We start from the raw sequence: 19,540 nt of genomic DNA, 5'->3' as shown, positions 1-19,540 counted from the left end.
CTAAGTTTTATAAAAACAGATATGATGACTTTGAAGGTGAATCCATTTTTTCTCCACATCACTCAGAAAAATGAAAGGGTACAAATTTTCTTTCAAAACAATGCAAAACAAAAATATTCTGATATCTGAGTGAAAAAATGCTCTGTACTGTTCTGAAAATAAGACCCATGCTTCCATCCATATTAAAATCTTTTAATCAAGATACTACAAGAGGCAGGTGCAGTAGCACATGCCTGTAATCCCAGCAACTCAGGAGGCTGAGGCAGGAGGATAGTGAGTTTGAAGCCAGCCTCAGCAACTTAGTGAAACCCTAAACAACTCAGTGAGACCCTGCCTCTAAATAAAATATAAAAAGGGTTGGGATGTGGCTCAGTGGTTAAGCGCCCCTGGGTTCAATCCCTGGTTCAAAAAAAAAAAAAAAAAAAAAAAAAAAGATAAGAATGAACTAAGAATATTGAGCATGATTACCATGGTTCTATCGATACTAAAATTGCTGAACTCCATGATAAAGAAACCAAGATGATCAGAACTGAAAGGGAGAACCTAAGTCAATCCAGAGCCCTCATTTAAAAAATTAATGTTAAAACAAAAACTTAGCTCCAAAGTTGATACTAGATAAGCTTCTTGTGTGGCTTTCTCCTTCCCACTCTTGAATTGATTCTGGAAACCAATACACTAAAATATTTTTATGGACATGAGTATTTCTCTTACACAAAAAGCAAGAAAAACAGGTCTGAGTGAAGCCACACTGGACTTTGAAATAGCTCTGAGCCCCTACCTTTTATTTTTACAAATTTAAAGTTGTCTTACAACAGGCATGAATCCAACATCTAAACAAAACAGAGAGGTACAAGTTCTAGAGAGAATGGTCTGCTAACACTCACATTCAGAGATTTGGAAGTAAAATTCAGCTACATCAGTAATTTAATTTTGATCTGGTGACAAAGCATGTTTGTATTCCTGGAAAAAACAACCAATCTTATTGACTGACATCTTGGCACATTTTAGGGTTAATTAAAAAAGCAACATGGATAAGTAGTCAATACGCTAGAAGGTGCAATTTTTCTGTAGGATGAAACTTCAAAACTCAGCAATTTCACACTTATACCGACCAGTTAAGTCAACAGAGTCAGATGAGTTGATAGCTCCCCTACAAACCCTCATGCATTTTGGAAAGATTAAAAAATTGGATCCTGACTGGATTGACTTTGTAATTTATGATCTGCTAGGCTAAAGCTGTGGAATTAATTCAAGAATTATACATTACCAAGTACATAAAGATAAAGATGTTGGTTTTAAATGTTATTTTTGCATAAGTTTACTTACCGCCATATAAGCATTTGTTCCAACATACGTCTTGGCTATAGAATTCACCAGCTATGAGACAAAACAGTCTGTTAGAACAATATAAAGATAATGTGGAAATAAAATGGGCAATTATTCCTCATTTAACCTACAATCATCATTCCTATAAATCAACTAAAAATTATGTAAAAGGGAACAAATTTATCTACAAAGGCATTAAAAATGATTAAATCTCTCTTTTCTTTTGAATGTGATTTCCAATTTAAACAAGCACAGCATTACAGTTTATAGCAGATAACCTTAAACAATTCACTTAAGCAGGATGCGTTATCGCTTTAGTACCCCAAACCCGCCTGATATAAAAAGTCAATTTGAAGTAGAATTTGAACACACTCATTTTTTAGTCAGATGGCTCAAGATGTGAATGAAGCCCCATGCATTACTAGAATGAAACGAACACTAAATACGCTGGAGGGATAACAGACTTTGACAACTCATAATACAACGATGACCTTCGCTTTGGTCTTCGTGTTTGGCTGGGAGTAAAGGTGGCTGCAATTCAAATCAACATCACAGCACGCTCATGGGTCACTATCACTGAGGTTCTCAGGGGAGGCCCAAAATGGAAATTAATTAAAATTTGTGCTGCACATTGTAATGGCCCTCCACCATTGTTGCTCCCAATATTAATTTTTATTGTGGGCCAGTTGGGCTCCCCAGGCACAGCTTCCACTCTGCCCTCCCTTTTGTCTGGCCAAAACGCTTTCATATCAAAGCTGCATATCAATGAAGTTTGCTATTCGTAAGTAGTAATTACAATATCAGCAGTTTTTACTGTCATTAAACAATGAACAATCATATTCTGATGAAGGAAACTCGCTTAGAGATTAAAAATGAATAACACGCTCCCAGCCGAGGAAGAGATGTGGTTTCTGTTTGTCTGGCAGCAAGGTGATTTTTCAATCCAGACAGCAGATTGAAAATAAAAAGTACATGTTGTAGAGGGGAGAGCACACTGGGAGGACAGATACCTACCTGGGTGCTCACTCCAAAATCACACAGCTTGACCTGGCCTCTTGTGTTTACTAGCATGTTGGAGGGCTTCACATCTAAAAGGGACCAGAAAAGCTCATAACCCATTCTGTAATCACAGTGCTGGTTTTTAAAGGCATTTTCTCTCTTTTTAGCTCTCTCTCTCTCTCTCTCTCTCTCTCTCTCTCTCACACACACACACACACACACACACACACACACACACACCATACCATGCTGCAGAAATGACATCATCTGTTCACCCAAAATTCTAATCACAAATTTAATGCAAAGCATTTTATCTGGAGGCAAAATGTAAGGTCCTCCACTTCCACCCTTTCCATTCATTCCTGGTTTTTATAGAAGCAAGGGTTTATTTCAAGTGAAAGTCAAATCAAACCTTAGTTTCTGACAACAGTAAATGTACCCATCATCCTAAATCCAGTCTTTCAGGAAAAGTAGAGATAAAAAAAAAAAAAATACAAAATCTTCTTGCAAAGAATCTGCACAACAATGATTAGTTTTACTCAAATTGTATAACCAACAAGCTGTCCCTTCCATCTTTGGTAGTTAGTTCAGAAATCACTCTTATGTTGCTGGTAACAGGTCAAATCTGAGGGACGATGAGAAAATTAATGTGCTGTTTCCCATGTTTCTCATGACAAATGCTACTTCAGATAATGCTCAGAAACTGACCTAAAAGATGTGTGTGTGTGTGTGTGTGTGTGTGCGCACGTGCATGCATGCACCCATGTCTTTGTTTCATTTATCCCTTTCTTCCCTGACATCATTTTTGACTGCTGTTATAGTTAACAAAAGAATTGACAGCTTTTGCCAAAGCAGTCAGAGGTAAGTAATGACACAAAGGTCTCCTTTGATGGTGAAGCATCATCACCAACAATGAGCCTTTTCTGGAATTCAGGAAGGTCACAAAAACCATCCACGCAAGACAAGAGCACACCACTTTTGATGGTGCACAGAACCTGCTTTGACACTTCATCTTAAATGGCAAAAATGGTCTACAACAGACAACTGGTTATACTTAATAGAGTGTGTAACTGTAACTACCCCAAATCTAAAGTAGAGACTCATATCTTTTTTAAAATAACATTTCAACATTTATCTACAAATGAGTTAATCCGCGCCCCCCACACCCTCCACTTTGTAAAAAGGTACCACAACCAGCATCTTGCCAAGAGTAGGATTTAATTCAAATTTCAAATTCAAACTCGGTAACTGACAACTACTAAACCCTATTTATTATGTGACAGGCGATAAGTCAGGCACTTTCTTACTCAGTGTTGCCTGACTGATGCTAGAAGGTAAACTCCATGAAGGTAGGAACTTTTTGCTCTCATTGACTACTGTACCCACAGTCCCTGGAAGAGTGGCTGAACGGATGCATGAACAAACTGATGGAAACCAGGGGCATGAGGTACTATTTTATGTTGAGGATCCTGTTTCAGTGATGTGGGGTCAACATAGAACATGTCTCTGTAGCCTGCTCTTCAGATGACACACGCTGTGACCACGCTGGGGGGATTCTCCGAATATAAGTTGATCCACTGGGGCAGACTTAGCTCTCTTACTGATGATCTCTCAGTTTCCAGTTTTTCCTGATTTCAATATAATTCTTACACCACCGTCATATCGAACCTTAAATATACCACTTTCTCTATATCATTTCTCTCCTTGAGGAGGAAGTTAAATACACCGGGCATGACCCCACCTACTCCTTAAGAACAGGCTGGAGCTTTGCAGTGCACACCCACAATAAATACAGCACATCATAGACAGCCCCAGCAGACACAATAAATGCTTGCTGAAATGAACAAATCTCAGATTCTATGCAGTCTGGTCTTATTTTCCAAATCCAGTTCTCATTATAGGCCCTTAACTTTGAATATTTTTCTTTTAGACAACCTGCTGTCTTACATATTGACATCCTAGCCGACTCTCAAGCTACCACACCAGATGGAGACAGATCATAAACAAATATTTTGAGTTCCTAGAAGGGGCTACCTGGAAATCATAAGGTAGGCTCAAAGTAGCACATATTTAACTGTAATTAGAGACACACATTTGACTTAAGGGGATCAGTGGACAGAAAAAGAATTAAAAAACCAAACTGCTAGGCTACATTCCCAAGGGCAAGGTGCATTTATCCAGCAGTATCTGCACTATCCAGTTTTAAAGAAAGACTACTGCAAGGTATTTGCACATTCCTCTCAGCCTTGTTTGCAGGACTACTTTACATGTAAAAGCACTAGAAGTCTAGTCATCCTCAAACCAAACTTTACATCCAAATAGACTGTTTTAGTTGCTATCTAAAGTAAAAAACGCCATCATTGAGTCTCTCACCACTTCCCTCCCAGTTCCAGGTTTAGGAACCCTCTCTTCATATTTCTGACGACCTGAATCCTGCCCATCCTTCATCACAAGCACCTGCCCTCCCACTGCCCTAACTTCTCAGGCCACTAAAATCACGACTTCCTTTGAAGGAAGCATGAAGCACTTGCTGTCCTTACCATTTATTTGGAACTGAGCATATCACACTTTACTAGATGATCTGCTACAGGTATCGTCACTCTAAGAAGTAAGTTTGTAGGGTAGGAATATGCTTTATATATCTTAGAATATATTCCAACTGAGCACAGTATCTTGCTCACTGGTTAATGTTTTTTTAAAAATAATGTATTAAATTTGCTAATATAAATGCTCTCCTTCCCAGTAATGTCTTGAGGCATAATTTGAATATAACTCTTTAAAAAAAAGTCAGTGGATTCAGTCTGCCAGACAGAAGACCTGGGCTTTAGTCTTTTTGACTCTGCCACAAACTTGGCATATGACTTTGAACTCACCACGTGACATTCAGTTTCTAAGGAGATAATAGTGTATCAATCTTAAAGAACTATGAGAATTAGATGAAATATTGAATATAAAATTGCTTTTAAAACTGTCAAACACTCTGCAAATGTAAGGCATTATCAACTGGCATTCAACCAACCTACAAAAGTGATACATTTTATCATATTTAGGGAATAATTACTATTGTGACTACAGCAATTACAGCTATATTTGAGTAAAATACTAGCTGAAGGAAAATAGTTTCCAAGTCTAGTAAGTAGAACTGTAAAACCAATTTAAAATTTACGAGGAAACACTTGTGCCAGAAGGTATGCACTCATTCCTTCACAAGTCCACCAAACTGGTTTCACTATTTTTACGCTTGCTTTGCAATAGTCTGTGTTCAACGCAGCAACTCAAAGGAGCCTTTAAAAACTAAATGAGACCACCCTTCCCGGCCCAACACCTCCAAGACTTCCCCACTCACTGCAAAGGTGAAGTCCTCCCCGGGTCTCTAGGGCCTCCACAAGCTGCCCCTCCTCTGTTCCCAGCTTCACTCTCTCCCGGCTCACTGCTTCACCCCACTGGCCTCCTTGCTAGGCATGCTCCTGCTCTGTGGACACTGCTCCCACACACTGCACTGCTTGCTCCTTCACTTCCTTGACCTTTCTGCTCAAATGTTCCCTTTTAAAGAGAGGCCTCCCCAAATAGTCACCTTCCCAGTCTGATACCCACTTCCCTTTGCCCCTAGTTCAATACTCTCCTGGATGTTTACCATTATCAACACACTGCGTCTCCACACGGAAGTCTGTTCATTCCTGGTCTTTTCCTCTTGAAGGGAAGCTCCATGAATGCACACTTGATCTGCCTTTTGCTACTATTTCTAGAATGACTTCTGGTATGTACAGGAAAAAATATTTGTTGAATAAATGCTGAAGGAATGACATCTCTACTGAACAGATGGGTTAACATACCCAGGAAAGGAATGAATTTGGCCTGAAAAGGAACTGTATCTTTGCCACTTAATGGAATACACTTCAGAATGATGACATTTCTAATGACATTCTTCATTCTGAGATGAATCCACATCATTTAAAAACACTCATTCAGTAAATATTTATTGATGTTTTACCATACATATGTCAGATAATGGGTCTAGGTGCTGTGGGGAGAGACATGAAGAAAACCCTGTCTCTGGTCTCCGGGAGCATGCTGATCAAGGAGTTGTTGATATATTCTTTGACCAAAAGCACTGCTTGTGAGAATTCAGGATAACAGTGTTGTTTGTGTATTGTCCAAATGTGATGCTCCTTCTGACCAACTGGCATAATTCTTAAAACAAAGATAATGAGAGTTATGCAAAAAATAGCTCTGACTCTGCTTTTAAAAACAAACATATATATGTTTGTCCCAGATCTACAAAATCAGAAACCAATCTGATACAATCTGGTCTTCAGTCAGCAATTAAAGACCTATATAACCCACTATTTTTTCCTCTGATTTAACTTCTAAAAAGTTCACACTATCTCAGGACAAGTTTCTTGTTCATTTTACTTTTTGAAATGAACTTTTTTTCCATTTTTAAAAATCAGTTTCATTACAGTCATTTTGGATGCAGTTTGACAAGTCTAACAAATGTACATATGCATGTAACCACAATCAAGATATGAAACATTTCCATCACCCCAAAGTTTGTTGTATCTCTTCACAGTAAACAACCTGATCTAGGGCTCTGGCAATCACTGAGATTTCTGCTGTTATAGATTAGTCATCTTCTCATACTTTATCAATTCCACTATAAGTTATTATGTTTGCTTTAAACAGTCTGATGACAGTGTTTGGATGGTATACATTTGTCATTATATTTAGAATGGAATCTTGAAAACAGTACAAAATTGAGTCTTATTCTTTTAAACAGTCTGACACTTATTTTTAATTGTAGTGTTTAAGCCATTTATATTTAATATAATTATTGATAGGTTGAGTTCGAATATACCATCTGACCATTTGTCATGTGTTCATTGTCCCTTTTTTTTTCATTTCCTGTCTTCATTTGGGTCAGCTGAGCCTCCCTTCCTACAACCCCTCCACCCCCTCCCTCAGCATTTCACTGATCTCTCCTATTGGCTTCTAATCCAGAAGCTGGCAAACTTTGTCTGCAAAGAGCCATAAAATAAGTATTTCAGGCCTTGAAAATCATTTAGTTTTTGTTTTAACTACTCAAGTTCACCTGCTGTAGTACAAAAGCAACCATAACCTGCACATAAATGAACAGACAAAATTCTGGACTGACAGTTCTTTTTTCGTTCAATGTTTTTAAAGATGTCTTTCCACTATCTTCTGGCTTGCATTGCTTCCTGCAAGAAGTCTGCTGTTGTTCTTATCTTAATGTGTTCTGTTTTTCTCTGAATATTTTAAATATTTTCTCTTTAATCACTGGTTTTCAAAATTTTGATTTTGAGGTTCTTTGGTATGGCTGTATGTTTATCTTGAACTTATATCTGCAGATTCATAACTTTTACCAAATCAAAAAGATTTAGGCCATCATTTATTCAAATTATTCCCCCCTACACCTTTTCTCTCTTCTTTCAAGACTCCAATTACACATATATCTTAAGACTTGTAGATACTGTCTCAAAATTCATTCTTTTTTCTAATAGTAGAAAAGGGGAATTCTGTATTAATATTAATTTTGGATAATTTCTGTATTTCTAACTTCAGGATCACCATTTTTTTGGTAGTGTCTAATCCACTATTAATTCTATCAAGTGGAATTTTATTTCAGATACTTCATTTTTATTTTTCATTTCTAGATGTTCTACTTTTTTGTTTTTTTACAACATCCATTTCTCTCCTCATTACACTCATGTCTTCTTTGAAATCCTTGAGCATATTTATAATTTTTATAATAATTATTCTAAAGCCCATTATCTCTGGTGTGCAGGTGGGTGGTTTGTTTCTACTGACTGGCTTTTCTCCTGATTATTGTCTTTCATCCATAAAGAAAAAAGTTATTTGCTTATGTTCTTATTTTTATTTGGATGCCAGATAATATGAATCTTAAATTACTGAATTCTGAATTTTGTTGTAATTTAAAAAAAAATGTTGGCCTTGATACTGCCAATATAGTTAAGTAACATGCAGATAGCTGAATCATTTCAAGGCTTATTTTAGAGCTTTGATTTACAAATCTAGAATAATTCCTATTTTAGTTTAACCTCATTACTAAGGAATACTTCCTCTACTATCTGTCTTGAATGTTCCAATGTATTTAGTGAGGACTCTCCACATAAGGTGGTTGAAAATAGAGGATTCTCAACCTTGTAGAAGCTTTGGAAATTGCTTGGCTTATAATTCCCCAGAAATTTTCTTTCCTGAATAGTAGCTTGTTGTCTAGTTTTGTAAGGTTTCACACTATGCATAGAGATTGCCACTTGGTCAAAGATTCATGGAAACTCCTTCAGAACTTTTAGAGCTCTTTCTCTGTATAGCTGCTGACTCTAGGACTTTCCCTGTGAATGCTAGCCATTCTGGACTTGAATTCCAAATTCTGACTCTTTAGCTCAGTAAGACTCTGGTCTCTGAGTGGGTTTGCAAATGGAAAGGCTGATTACAGGCTCACCTTACTTGTTTCCCAGAGATTCCCACACTGCTTACTATCCAATGTCTGAAGACCATTGTTTCATATATGCTGTTCAGTTTCCTAATTGCTGATAGAAGGCAAGTCTCATAACAGTGACTCCTCCATGGGTAGAAGTACAACTATTCTTTTATTTTAAAATTTTATTTTTATCTCTTGCTCATTGCTTTGACCTCCCATCATAAGTCACTTAAGTCTTTTTTGAGATAGATGAGATATAAATTATATTAGAACTTTATTTAGTTAAGCTAAATCTAAATTTACCAGGCAGAATTGGAAGCAAAGAGAATCCCTTTAAATGTTAGACTAAGCATAATTCCCTTAATTTAAGTTTTTCTTTCTCTTCCATTATAATATTCAACCTGATATCTGAGGCATTAACAACAGTGTGAAGCCACCACACTGACTACTTCAAGTTTCATTTAAAACATGCAAATTCTAACTCTTTAAGAATAGCTCCAGGATTGCTAAAATGATTTAATACATTTTTTTTTTGTTTGCTTGCTTTTCAAAGCTATAGACAATAGCACATCCGATTAGGCAGAAAGATTACTTTTAAGGAGGTAGTTATATCTATGCTTATTTTAATGCAATATCAAGTTATGGAAAACAAATAGCAATTGAAGGCATACAGCTTTTCATTCAGCTCACTTAAAACATCATAGCCTTTTTTCTGTAAGCAAAGCGCAGAAAAGATGAGTCATTAAAGTGACTGATTATAAATGGGAATCATCAGGGCAGATGTAAGTCATTGTGGTTTAATCAGGCCATTAATTATTAGGGTTTATCAATTAGTTTTATTGAAGGCAAGGGAGCTTAAATGAATAGTAGGGCATTGATTTTAACTGAGACACATTTTCTCAAAGAAAATACAAATGAGGTATATAGAAACTTAGAATTATAGGTCCTTTCATACCACTAAAGAGAAATATGTTTCTTCTTTTGCAATGCATAAGCCTTTAATGAAAAACCAAATTAACTTTCATTCCCTTTAGCACTAAGAATGAAACAGTCATGTTTTGGTGTTCCTTAATATGAAGTTTGGGTTTTAATTCATCTTGGCTAATAGGTCAATATTGTGTTGGAGAGAGAAAGCAAAGATACAATGCAAAGTGACCCATTTTTAATATCAAATATTCCTCATCATCTTTCATTTTAGAAAGAAAGTAGTTATTTTCAGCAGACTTGTTTTTACAGGAGTCAGAATAGATTTTGTTGGACAGCTCACATCATAGAAAATGCCCTATGGACTTAATCCAAGATTGACTGTGAGAATAGACAAATAATTTAAACCTCTGGGTGTATATGTGTATACACAAACACATGCCCAATCTCGCACACAGTCTGACTTAATTCTCAAAACAACCTTGAACTCTCACTACCTTATCAGTGTGAGAAAATCAGATACCATCCTGATCTTGTATACATATTGACATCTGATTATATCTTAATATATCCTGAAATCTGATCTTCCTACACTGACAAAGTTATTATGAGAATTAAGTGAGACTATGTTTAGCACTACCTGGCACATAGTGCTCAATGAACTGTTGAATAAACCAAACAGGAAGAACATTTTATATACTTGAATGCACGAGATATAAGCCGTTGTTTTACAGAACTGGAAATGACAATGATTCCCACCCTAAAAGGTCAGAATCTTCTAATATATTGGACCAGACCCTAATGCCAAGTGAGGTTAACTTTCAATACACCAGCTGCACCTGAGGGGAGGCTTCTTCTGGAATGGCAAGTGCTGTTCGGCTGGGATAACGTAAGAGCTGGATAACAATTATCCAATCACATCCTGTGTCTCTTGTCACAATGTTTTCCTGCTCCTTCTGTGGGATGTCACAGTAAGCTGAGCTTTTTAATGATGATATAATAACTCTGAGTTGCAGCAGTGAAGATCAAGTGGATAATAGGTGGCTACGATGCAGTTCTGCCCAATGATATCAAGGGCTTAGAAGATGATCAGAAAATACTAGGGAGCTGGAAGAATGTTTAGTTTACAAATAGGGTCTGTGCCTTGCTGAGGATCATAACAGGTGATTTTCTACAGGAGCCTATAACTGAAAAAGTCAGTCTCAAAGTGTCTTTAAAAATTAAACACAAGCCCTATGTTCAATAAGTCAGGAGTTTGCCTATAGTGCCAGCTACTCAGGAGGCTGAGGCAGGAAGACTGCTTGAATCTAAGATTTCAAGGTCAGCCTGAGCAACACAGCAAAGCCCCAATCTCAAAAAATGAAAATTAACATAACATTGCCATACTGATTTTGTGGTCATTATCTTATTATACCTTCAACAAAGTATAAAACACCAGTTAATTACACTGATCACATAGTATATATCAATGGCAAAATGGTTACTTCTCAAAACTAATGTCTACTAGATTGTCTGTGTTTACAAATATTTAAAGAAATAGACTAATCACACTCTTAGGTATCTATTCCAGAGAAAGGAAAATGGATTCACATAAAGATTTATATGTGAACATCAGCATTGTTCATGACAGTGCCAAACAACAAATGAATAGACAAAATGTGACATATCTCTATGATGGAATAACTATCTAGCAATAAAAATGAATGGTCTGCTGACATGCTACAACATAGATCAACCTTGAAAAGATCATGTTTCCTGAAAGAGCACAAGGCTTCAAATTGCATGATCCTACTTATATAGAATGTCCAGAAAAGGCAAATCTGTGGTTAGAAAACAGATTAGTGTTCCCTGGGGCCAGGAACAGGGGATGAGGACCAGAGCAGGGATTTCCTGACAATGGGTATGAAGAATCCTTTTTAGGGTGATGTAAATATTCCCAAACTAGATTATAGTGATGATTGTACAACTCTACAAATTTACTTAAAACTACTGAATCACACATTTTAAAATGGGTGATTTTATGGCATGTAAATTGCATATCAATAAAGTTATTATTAAAAATAGCCTCAAGACGAAACCTATAATAAACATTGTTAACTTATTACCAAAAGACTAAGCGATAAGCCATAGTTTTGTGGGTGCTCTGTGACCATGGTGATCACTTTTCTACTCTATGACAAAGTATGAAGCATCAGCTCTTTACCCTAATAATATAATATGTACATGAATAGTAAAATGGTTATTTTCTCTCAAAAATTGGTATGTATTAGGTCTGCATAACTGTGATTATAGACATTTAAAGAAAGATACTAACTTTAAAATGTCATTTTTGTGTATCTATGATTATTTCCCCGAATGGCAAAGGCTATGCCTACAAAATACAAATCAACTGGTTCAAACATGAAAAGCTCAGTCAACCAACCACAGTTGTCTCAATAACCTCCAGTAACCATTCTGACTGATTTTCAGGTTGGACTGTCTTTTTTTTTTTTTTTTTTTTCCTTCCTTCCACTGAATTGACCAAATTGACTGTGGAAATTGGTCTCATGATGAGACAACTCATGTTGCCACCCATAACTGCTGCATGCAGGAAACTGTATCTTTACACATGCTGCATCAATTAGCCATTAAACAATCCACATAAACAGCATAGAGCTAAAGCTTGTAAATAAAGGCCAGAGCCCTCAAGAGCACATGCTTTCTGCAGCTCTTCACAAAGGGCTTCTCCCGCCCACTGCCCAGCCTCCGCCCCCAACATAATCAGGGGTCAGGGTGGGAGTTACCCGCAGTCAGGATTTGGCTGGGAGCTGAGGGGGCTGTTCAGAACAGAAATAAAAGCTTGTTCACAAAACTATAGTTTAAGAGTTACCCAATGTGCTCTGAATAGGGACTTACATGGCAACTTTCTGGTAAGACTGGTTCCAAAGGACATTGTGACTCTGTATATACTAGGTGCTTTTTCTGTCAGGGAAAAAACCATACAAATTGAAGACTCCCTTTTTGCATGGTCTGTTCACATCAGATGCTGGTGATACCTCCTATTCTCCCTTCTGGTCTCTGTTCTATGTTTAACATATTTAATTTACTCTGTGATGTTAGGTTGTAAGCCTCACTGAATGCTCTTAGAAACAGGCATAGTGCAATTCTTGAGGAAACATGAGCTCCAGTCTTAAAATGTGGCACGCGGATCTGTTGCAGAGTGATAATGGAAGCAAAAATAAACTTCTCTTCAATTTCTTCCCTCTATTAAGCAATTACACTGCTAGCTTGTATGCCAGGAAGTTGCTCTCAGTTCAGGAGGAGACAGAGGACGAGTTAGCAGGACTCCACTCTTAGTAACCTCTCCTAGCACTGTGCCAGGGCGCTTCAGCAACACTCTTTCATTATGCTTAATTGTCTTGAGAAAAGACAACAACCAATATATCTATGTAGTTATTTCTTGGGGACTGCATTCTAATGAATGAGAACAGCAGGTACAATTAAATATAGACTATGCTGACATTCTGCATTACAAATTCATCTGTGCACAACAGGAATGCACTTAAGAGAAAACCACAATGCAATATAAAAGTTATTCTAATCACTCCATCACATAATAAAGGGTAGGTCATCCAAATATTCTTGCAAAAGCCTTAAATAAAATTAAGTAGCATAATTAGCCATCCTAAATGGCAGTTATTGTCTAGAGTCTCATGATTCAGTTCAGAATGGAGGCAACATACATGGCTTCCCTTTTGCACATGATAAAAAGGAGGAGACATGGGGGCACTTACCAGGCTAATACCAAAGACAAAAAGGCCTGCACATTCCAATTCTTCCTTCCCTCACTTCTACAGTAACAAAAAGAGATTTCAGTCTAAAGCGGTGGATCTTAGATTCCTATCTGTAAGGTGTACATATTCTGGTCAGTACATGAGAAAGAAACCCCAGGTGTGGAGGAATGAGTTCCTGGGAATCAGCAGAAACCTACATTCTGTTCTCACTCTGAACAACCTACTTTCCCAAGCCCAAGATACCACTGATTTTAAGTCTCCTACTGACTATACATGCTGCTCAGTCAAAAAGGAAAAGGAAAAGGAGAAGAAAGAAAGAAAGAAAGAAAGAAAGAAAGAAAGAAAGAAAGAAAGAAAAAAAGAAAAAAAGAAAAAAAGAAAGAAAGAGAAAGAAAGAAAGAGAAAGAAAGAAAGAAAGAAAGAAAGAAAGAAAGAAAGAAAGAAAGAAAGAAAGAAAGAAAAATATATTAAATGCAGAAATAAAGTATAAGACTGTACACCAGACTTGGAGCAGCATGTTCAGAAAACCAATTCTGGTAAATTATTTTAATTAACAATAATCGAGGTAGATGATACTAACTTGGCACTTGCTATATGCCAGGAATGGGCTAAACCATTATTATCATGCATTATCTCCTTTAATTCTCATTGTAACCCTTGAGATTGTATTATTAACCTGAGGATAAGGAAATTGAAGCTTAAATTAATAAAATTACTTTTCCAAGGCCACACAACTAGAGGCTCTGACTTTACCTCTTAAGCTCTAACAGACTGTGTTATGAGATAAATTTCACCTGAACTAGCAGGCTGGATTATTGTCTATGCTTCGGTATTGAGTAACTGGGTGAACCTGGGAAGGACACAAATGAACTGGTTTACTTTAGGTTCTTTCTATTTCTCACAGGCTAGTGTTGTCCCTAAGAAAAGGAGATATAGGGGGAAGTTTGGGAATTTGCTACTATTCCCTCTCAACTTCTTGCTTCTGTTCTTGGGAAACTGTCTGAACTATTAACACTTGCTCTGTCCCAGGCACAATACTATGACCTCAAATAAGTTAAGAAACTGACATAAGGTCAGGTAGCTGAGATGAATTAAGGGAAGAAACAGAACTTAAACCTAGGTCTGATCCCAAAAGGAGTGCTCTTCCATTGGGTCACCAAGCACTTAGTGCCCTTCCTATGACTGAGTAACTTATTTGGCCTCTTTGAACCTTAATCCCTCATCCAGTAAATGGGGATACAATAATTCCTTCCTTACAAGTTTATCATGAAGATTAAGCAAATTTATATACAGAAAATATCTAATTCAGTAGCACACAGAGGATACTCAATAAATGATAATATTAATAACAACTATTATTAGAATTGTTATCACCAATCCAGAAGAAACTTAATCCTCCAACAGTGAAAGTCTAGATTTGATTTCACAGTGCTGATCACCTTCAATCACACCACTGGAGGAAGAGACTGACATGGAGAAGTCCAATTGCTAATGCTGCCTGTCAACACTACTTGGCAGAATCCTCTGAGAATAAAGCTTTAAATATTAGAAAGGGGAATAAAGGATGGCTTCCAATTATGCCACACCAAAGGAGAAAATTACTATCCCTAGAAAATTATGATGCAATTTATTCATCCCACAAATAAGCAATGGCAAACAATTAGTACTGTAAATTCACTGTGGCCCCTATCTTCCACTGGTAAAAATGACCTACCATCCATCATACAGGTAGGGTTCCTCTCCCTTCGGTGAATCCTAAAATTCAGGTTTGCCTCTGGCATAAAGCTATAATCAGAGTTATCTGTGGGCTTTATGAGTCAGACATTTAGCTATGTAACAAGTTCATCTTGCTGTGCTGTTAGACAAGGGCTCACCAGAGTGGACACCATAAAGTAAGTCAAACGCACAATGTATGTCAAAACACACAATGATCACATGATCTACTTCAAGTCCCAATCACTATGGAGACAGAAGAATTTTAGGGGAAAATATTGGGGGACTAACTACCTTCTCTTGCTTCCATCTCTTCTGAGGCTTCCACTGATACTCACTGGAATGATTCTTCATCACGCCTCTTTATTTATTTTTTGACTTTTCATTTTCCATTTCTTTTTTATTATTATTTATTTGTTTTAATTAAAAATCATAAATTTACATAGGGCAATGTTGTTTGATTCATTCTGTTATTTTTTTCCCTTCCCCCCCTCACCCCTCTTTTCCCTCTATACAGTCCTTCCTTCCTCCATTCTTACCACCCTCCTTATCCCTAACCCTAAACCTAACCCTAACCCTAACGCTAACCCCTCATACCCCCCTTATATGTCCTCATCCGCTTATCAGCGAGATCATTCGTCCTTTAGTTTTTTGAGATTGGCTTATCTCACTTAGCATGATATCCTCCAATTTCATCCATTTGCCTGCAAATGCCATAATTTTATCATTCTTCATGGTGGAGTAATATTCCATTGTGTATATATATGCCACAGTTTCTTTATCCATTCATCAACTGAAGGGCATCTAGATTGGTCCCACAATCTAGCTATAGTGAATTGAGCAGCTATGAACACTGATGTGGCTATATCTCTGTAGTATGCTGATTTTAAGTCCTTTGGGTATAGGCCAAGGAGTGGGATAGCTGGGTCAAATGGTCATCACGCCTCTTTAGAGCCACACCCACTTCCTTCCCATCCTCCAGTCCCTTATTAGGCCCCTGACAACCAAATTGTGATGGGCCGACAGATCTGACTCCATGAGAATGTTATAGGCCAGACTCTAAGGGAAATGACTAAACAGACTCCATTTTGCTCTGAGACTCCATGTTATGTAGGAAATAAGCTTTTCCCATGGGAACACCCCGCCTCTGTACCCATCATCAGTTACTTGGTGTGACATGTTTAATAATATACAATGGCAACTCCTATGTAGTAAAGAATTGCTGTCTTTTGATTCCTAAACAATGTACCATGTAAACAGTGATTGTGTGGATGTTAGTAACCATTCTTTAGTTTGTACCTAGGTAAGGGTCATTTTGACCCACTTCCCCCTCTGTCGATGATCTCATGATGTTAGTTTGTAATTTTGAATCATAGCAACAGACACGATTAATGTGATTTTTGGTATAAGAACCCTTACAACCCTGTGGTCAGGGCTGTTCTCCCAAAAGCCATTTTTGGGGGCATTGTGTGAGACAGTCAGCTGGCCAGCTTAATAAAGACTCTCAAATTTGGACTTCTCAGTGGCGATCGGTCTGTTCTTAAGTTGCGCCCCGTAACAAAATCTGCCTTCCATTTCTACAATTTTATCAGCTCAAAAATTCTATATAATAGAATCATACAGGATACAGCCTTTGTGACTGGCTTTTTCATTTAGCATAATTCTCTGGTGACTCATCCAGGTTGTGTGTATCAATAGCTGGTTTCCTTCTGCTGCTGAGCAGCACTGCCTGGTAGAATGCACCGCAGCTGGTTTAACCATTCACCTGCTGAAGGACATCTGGGTTGTTTCCAGTTTGGAGTTGATATGAATGAAGCTACTATAAACATGTGTGTACAGGTCATACCTCTGGGATGAATGTCTAGAAGTGTGACTTCTGGGTTATATGAGTAACCGCATGTTTAGTTCGGTAGGAAATGCCAACCATGGGGCTGTATCGTGCTCCATTCCTACCAGCAATGTATTAGTGGTCTAATTTCTCTGCCTCCTCACCGGCATTTGGTGTTGCCATTATTATTTTAGCCATTCTGATAGGTGTGTAGTAACAGCTCATGGTGGTTGTAATTTGCATTACCCTAAAGGCTAATGATGCTGAATATCTTTTCAAGGGCTTATTTGCTATCTGTAGGTTCCCTTCAGGATAACGTCTCCATGTCTTCTGTTCATTTCAAATTTGATTGGCGTGTTTTTTTTAAATGTTGAGTTTTGAAAACGTTCTTACATATTCTTTTATGTGCCTAAACTTTTAAAAGATGAATAGGATTTCTTGTCTTTTTAAAATCATTACCACAGTACAGAAATTCCCAGTGACCATCTGAGGCAAAGAAAGTGAATGACTAACATGGGGAAAGAGGCTTAATTTCTAGAGAGGTTAATTTGTGTGGTTAGTCAGAGCTGGAGAAAAACGAACAATTGAACTCATTAAACTAGTCTGTTTATCTCAGTTCATGGGCTGAGCCATCTTATTTTTTTTCAAAAATATAAATGTTCATCACCTATGGTCTACCATAACTCTGGCATGTAATATTTGCATTTAAAGAACAATATCTAAAGCATTTTTACACAGGAGCTAAGGTGCCACTGTGGCTCTCACCACTAATCCTCACCACATAAGCTCCCACTTTCAGATCCATCTGACTGAGCAGCTCCAAAGCTCAGAGAAAGATATTCCCCACACCCAGACCTCTCAGCTTTACCCAATGCAACATAAAACCAACTGGGGATGACTCCTTTAAATTGACTTGATCGCTCAAACACTAACCAGTCCTTTAAAAAATGGCCTAAGCTTCCAGAAAGAAAAAATATGGCTTATATTATTTCAAAACTCACTGTAACCTACAGTTAAGCACAAATTGCATACATTTCTGCAAAAGAGATTGTTATACAAGTTCTGTGCAAATTATGTTTCATCATAAATTAATCAGGTTAATTTTCTCTTGATAGTCAATGCTTTCTAACAACTCTTTCATTAAAGAAAAACATTATTCAGAAAATGATCATTCCCTAATTGAGTTTTGCCACAAATCCCAACTTAGATGTGCTCCTATAATCTTTTAACACTACCACCCTGACATCAAAATTTCTAGTCTACAAAATTCAAAAGTTTCACTTCTACCATCTCTTTACTCTCATTTAATACAAACTTTTTAGATAAAATATGAACATTCTTATAGTATTTTTAAATAAAAAATTTAAATTCACACCAACTTCCTTTGAAAGGTAATAGCAAATATATAACATTTACCTGCCTACACTCTTTTGGATTAGCAGCCTTCCATTTTGTTCCCCCGAATTTCCTTCTTTAAAAAGGATGCCCTTGAAACAGACCTCCTTGTACATATTTTGTCCGCCTCGTTTGGGTCTACAATTATTTCAAAGTAAAAAATGATTTTTAAAAGGGATGCTCTTGCTTTCCATCCAAGTTGTGACTCTACACACCCTTTTTATAATTCTTTATTAATGACAATACTTGATTTTCAGTGGCTTTGTACTTCAAAACTTTTTCCCTCAAAGATGTCATCTGATTTGACTCCATTACTTTGATTTAGAAAGCGACCTTTGTCTCAGCCAAGCCACACTGCTTTAATTCTCCATTATGTTTACACTTCTCTTCATTTAAAACATATTTCATATTTCCTAGAATTCCTTATTTTGAAAAAAAACCTTAAAATAGTTTGTGCACATTAAGCATTTAGTGACTGGTACAGAGTAAGAGCTTAACAAATACTCGTTAGTATTATTATTTTCATTCTTTTAGTGTTTCTCACCTTTTCTCTTTCTTTTCCTGTATGTATGTCATTTACTCTGTACCCCTACCTTGTCAACCTGTCAAGCTTCCTTCAGTCCTGACATCCCCAAGCTTGGAACCCTGGTTTGGGAAGCAACCTGAGTGGTCATCCAGTCCCTCTCTCGTATAAATGTGTGAACAAAGCAAAGTGCAGAGAACGGCAGTGACCTGCCTTCCCAGGCTCCCCCGGCAGGGCAGTTAGCCAGCAGGACTGAAGTGGGAATGACAAGCAAAGCTTTATTCCTTCTTAGAAACTGAATTTTAAAAATTGCCCAACAGGCCAAGTCCGTGCTGTGCATTTGTAGTTCTTAGTAATATCTTGGGGGTGGTGTGTGTGGCTTAAGTAAGGAAAAGAAAACTTTATCCAATTTCCAGATGCTCCAAATTGTGCCAACAACAATTGCAACTTCTACATTTTTCTCCCTCTTACCCTCTATCTGCCACCCCTGCCCCTAGACTTCTGTTTTTTCCTCTTACTGGCATCTGGCATGGTAGATGCTCTTTAAATCATGAGGAGTTATTCTAGTTTGTGTGTCTCCTTGTGTGTCTGCTTTAAGC

At 37.3% G+C, this 19,540-nt stretch overlaps 1 protein-coding gene across 6 annotated transcripts in view; it reads right to left on the bottom strand.

Annotated features, from left to right (window-relative positions):
• MAP2K5 (mitogen-activated protein kinase kinase 5) overlaps positions 1 to 19,540 on the bottom strand; it is a 241,415-nt gene that overhangs the window by 106,394 nt on the left and 115,481 nt on the right. For all 6 annotated transcript variants that reach the window (XR_013762228.1, XM_079129590.1, XM_079129591.1 and 3 more), the window contains 2 exons: positions 2,341 to 2,414; positions 1,327 to 1,377 (listed from right to left, as the gene is read on the bottom strand). Coding sequence is in view for 5 of the 6 variants with exons in the window: in XM_079129590.1 (XP_078985716.1) it covers positions 1,327 to 1,377; positions 2,341 to 2,414 (125 nt within the window). In the remaining variant the exon portion in view is untranslated. The remainder of the gene's footprint in view (positions 1 to 1,326; positions 1,378 to 2,340; positions 2,415 to 19,540) is intronic.

This window comes from Sciurus vulgaris, assembly GCF_902686455.1.
Source record: "Sciurus vulgaris genome assembly, chromosome: 2".
In the NCBI taxonomy this organism is placed as follows: domain Eukaryota; kingdom Metazoa; phylum Chordata; class Mammalia; order Rodentia; family Sciuridae; genus Sciurus; species Sciurus vulgaris.
Note: the sequence above shows the minus strand (reverse complement) of the source record. Positions and strands in the feature narration are given on the sequence as shown.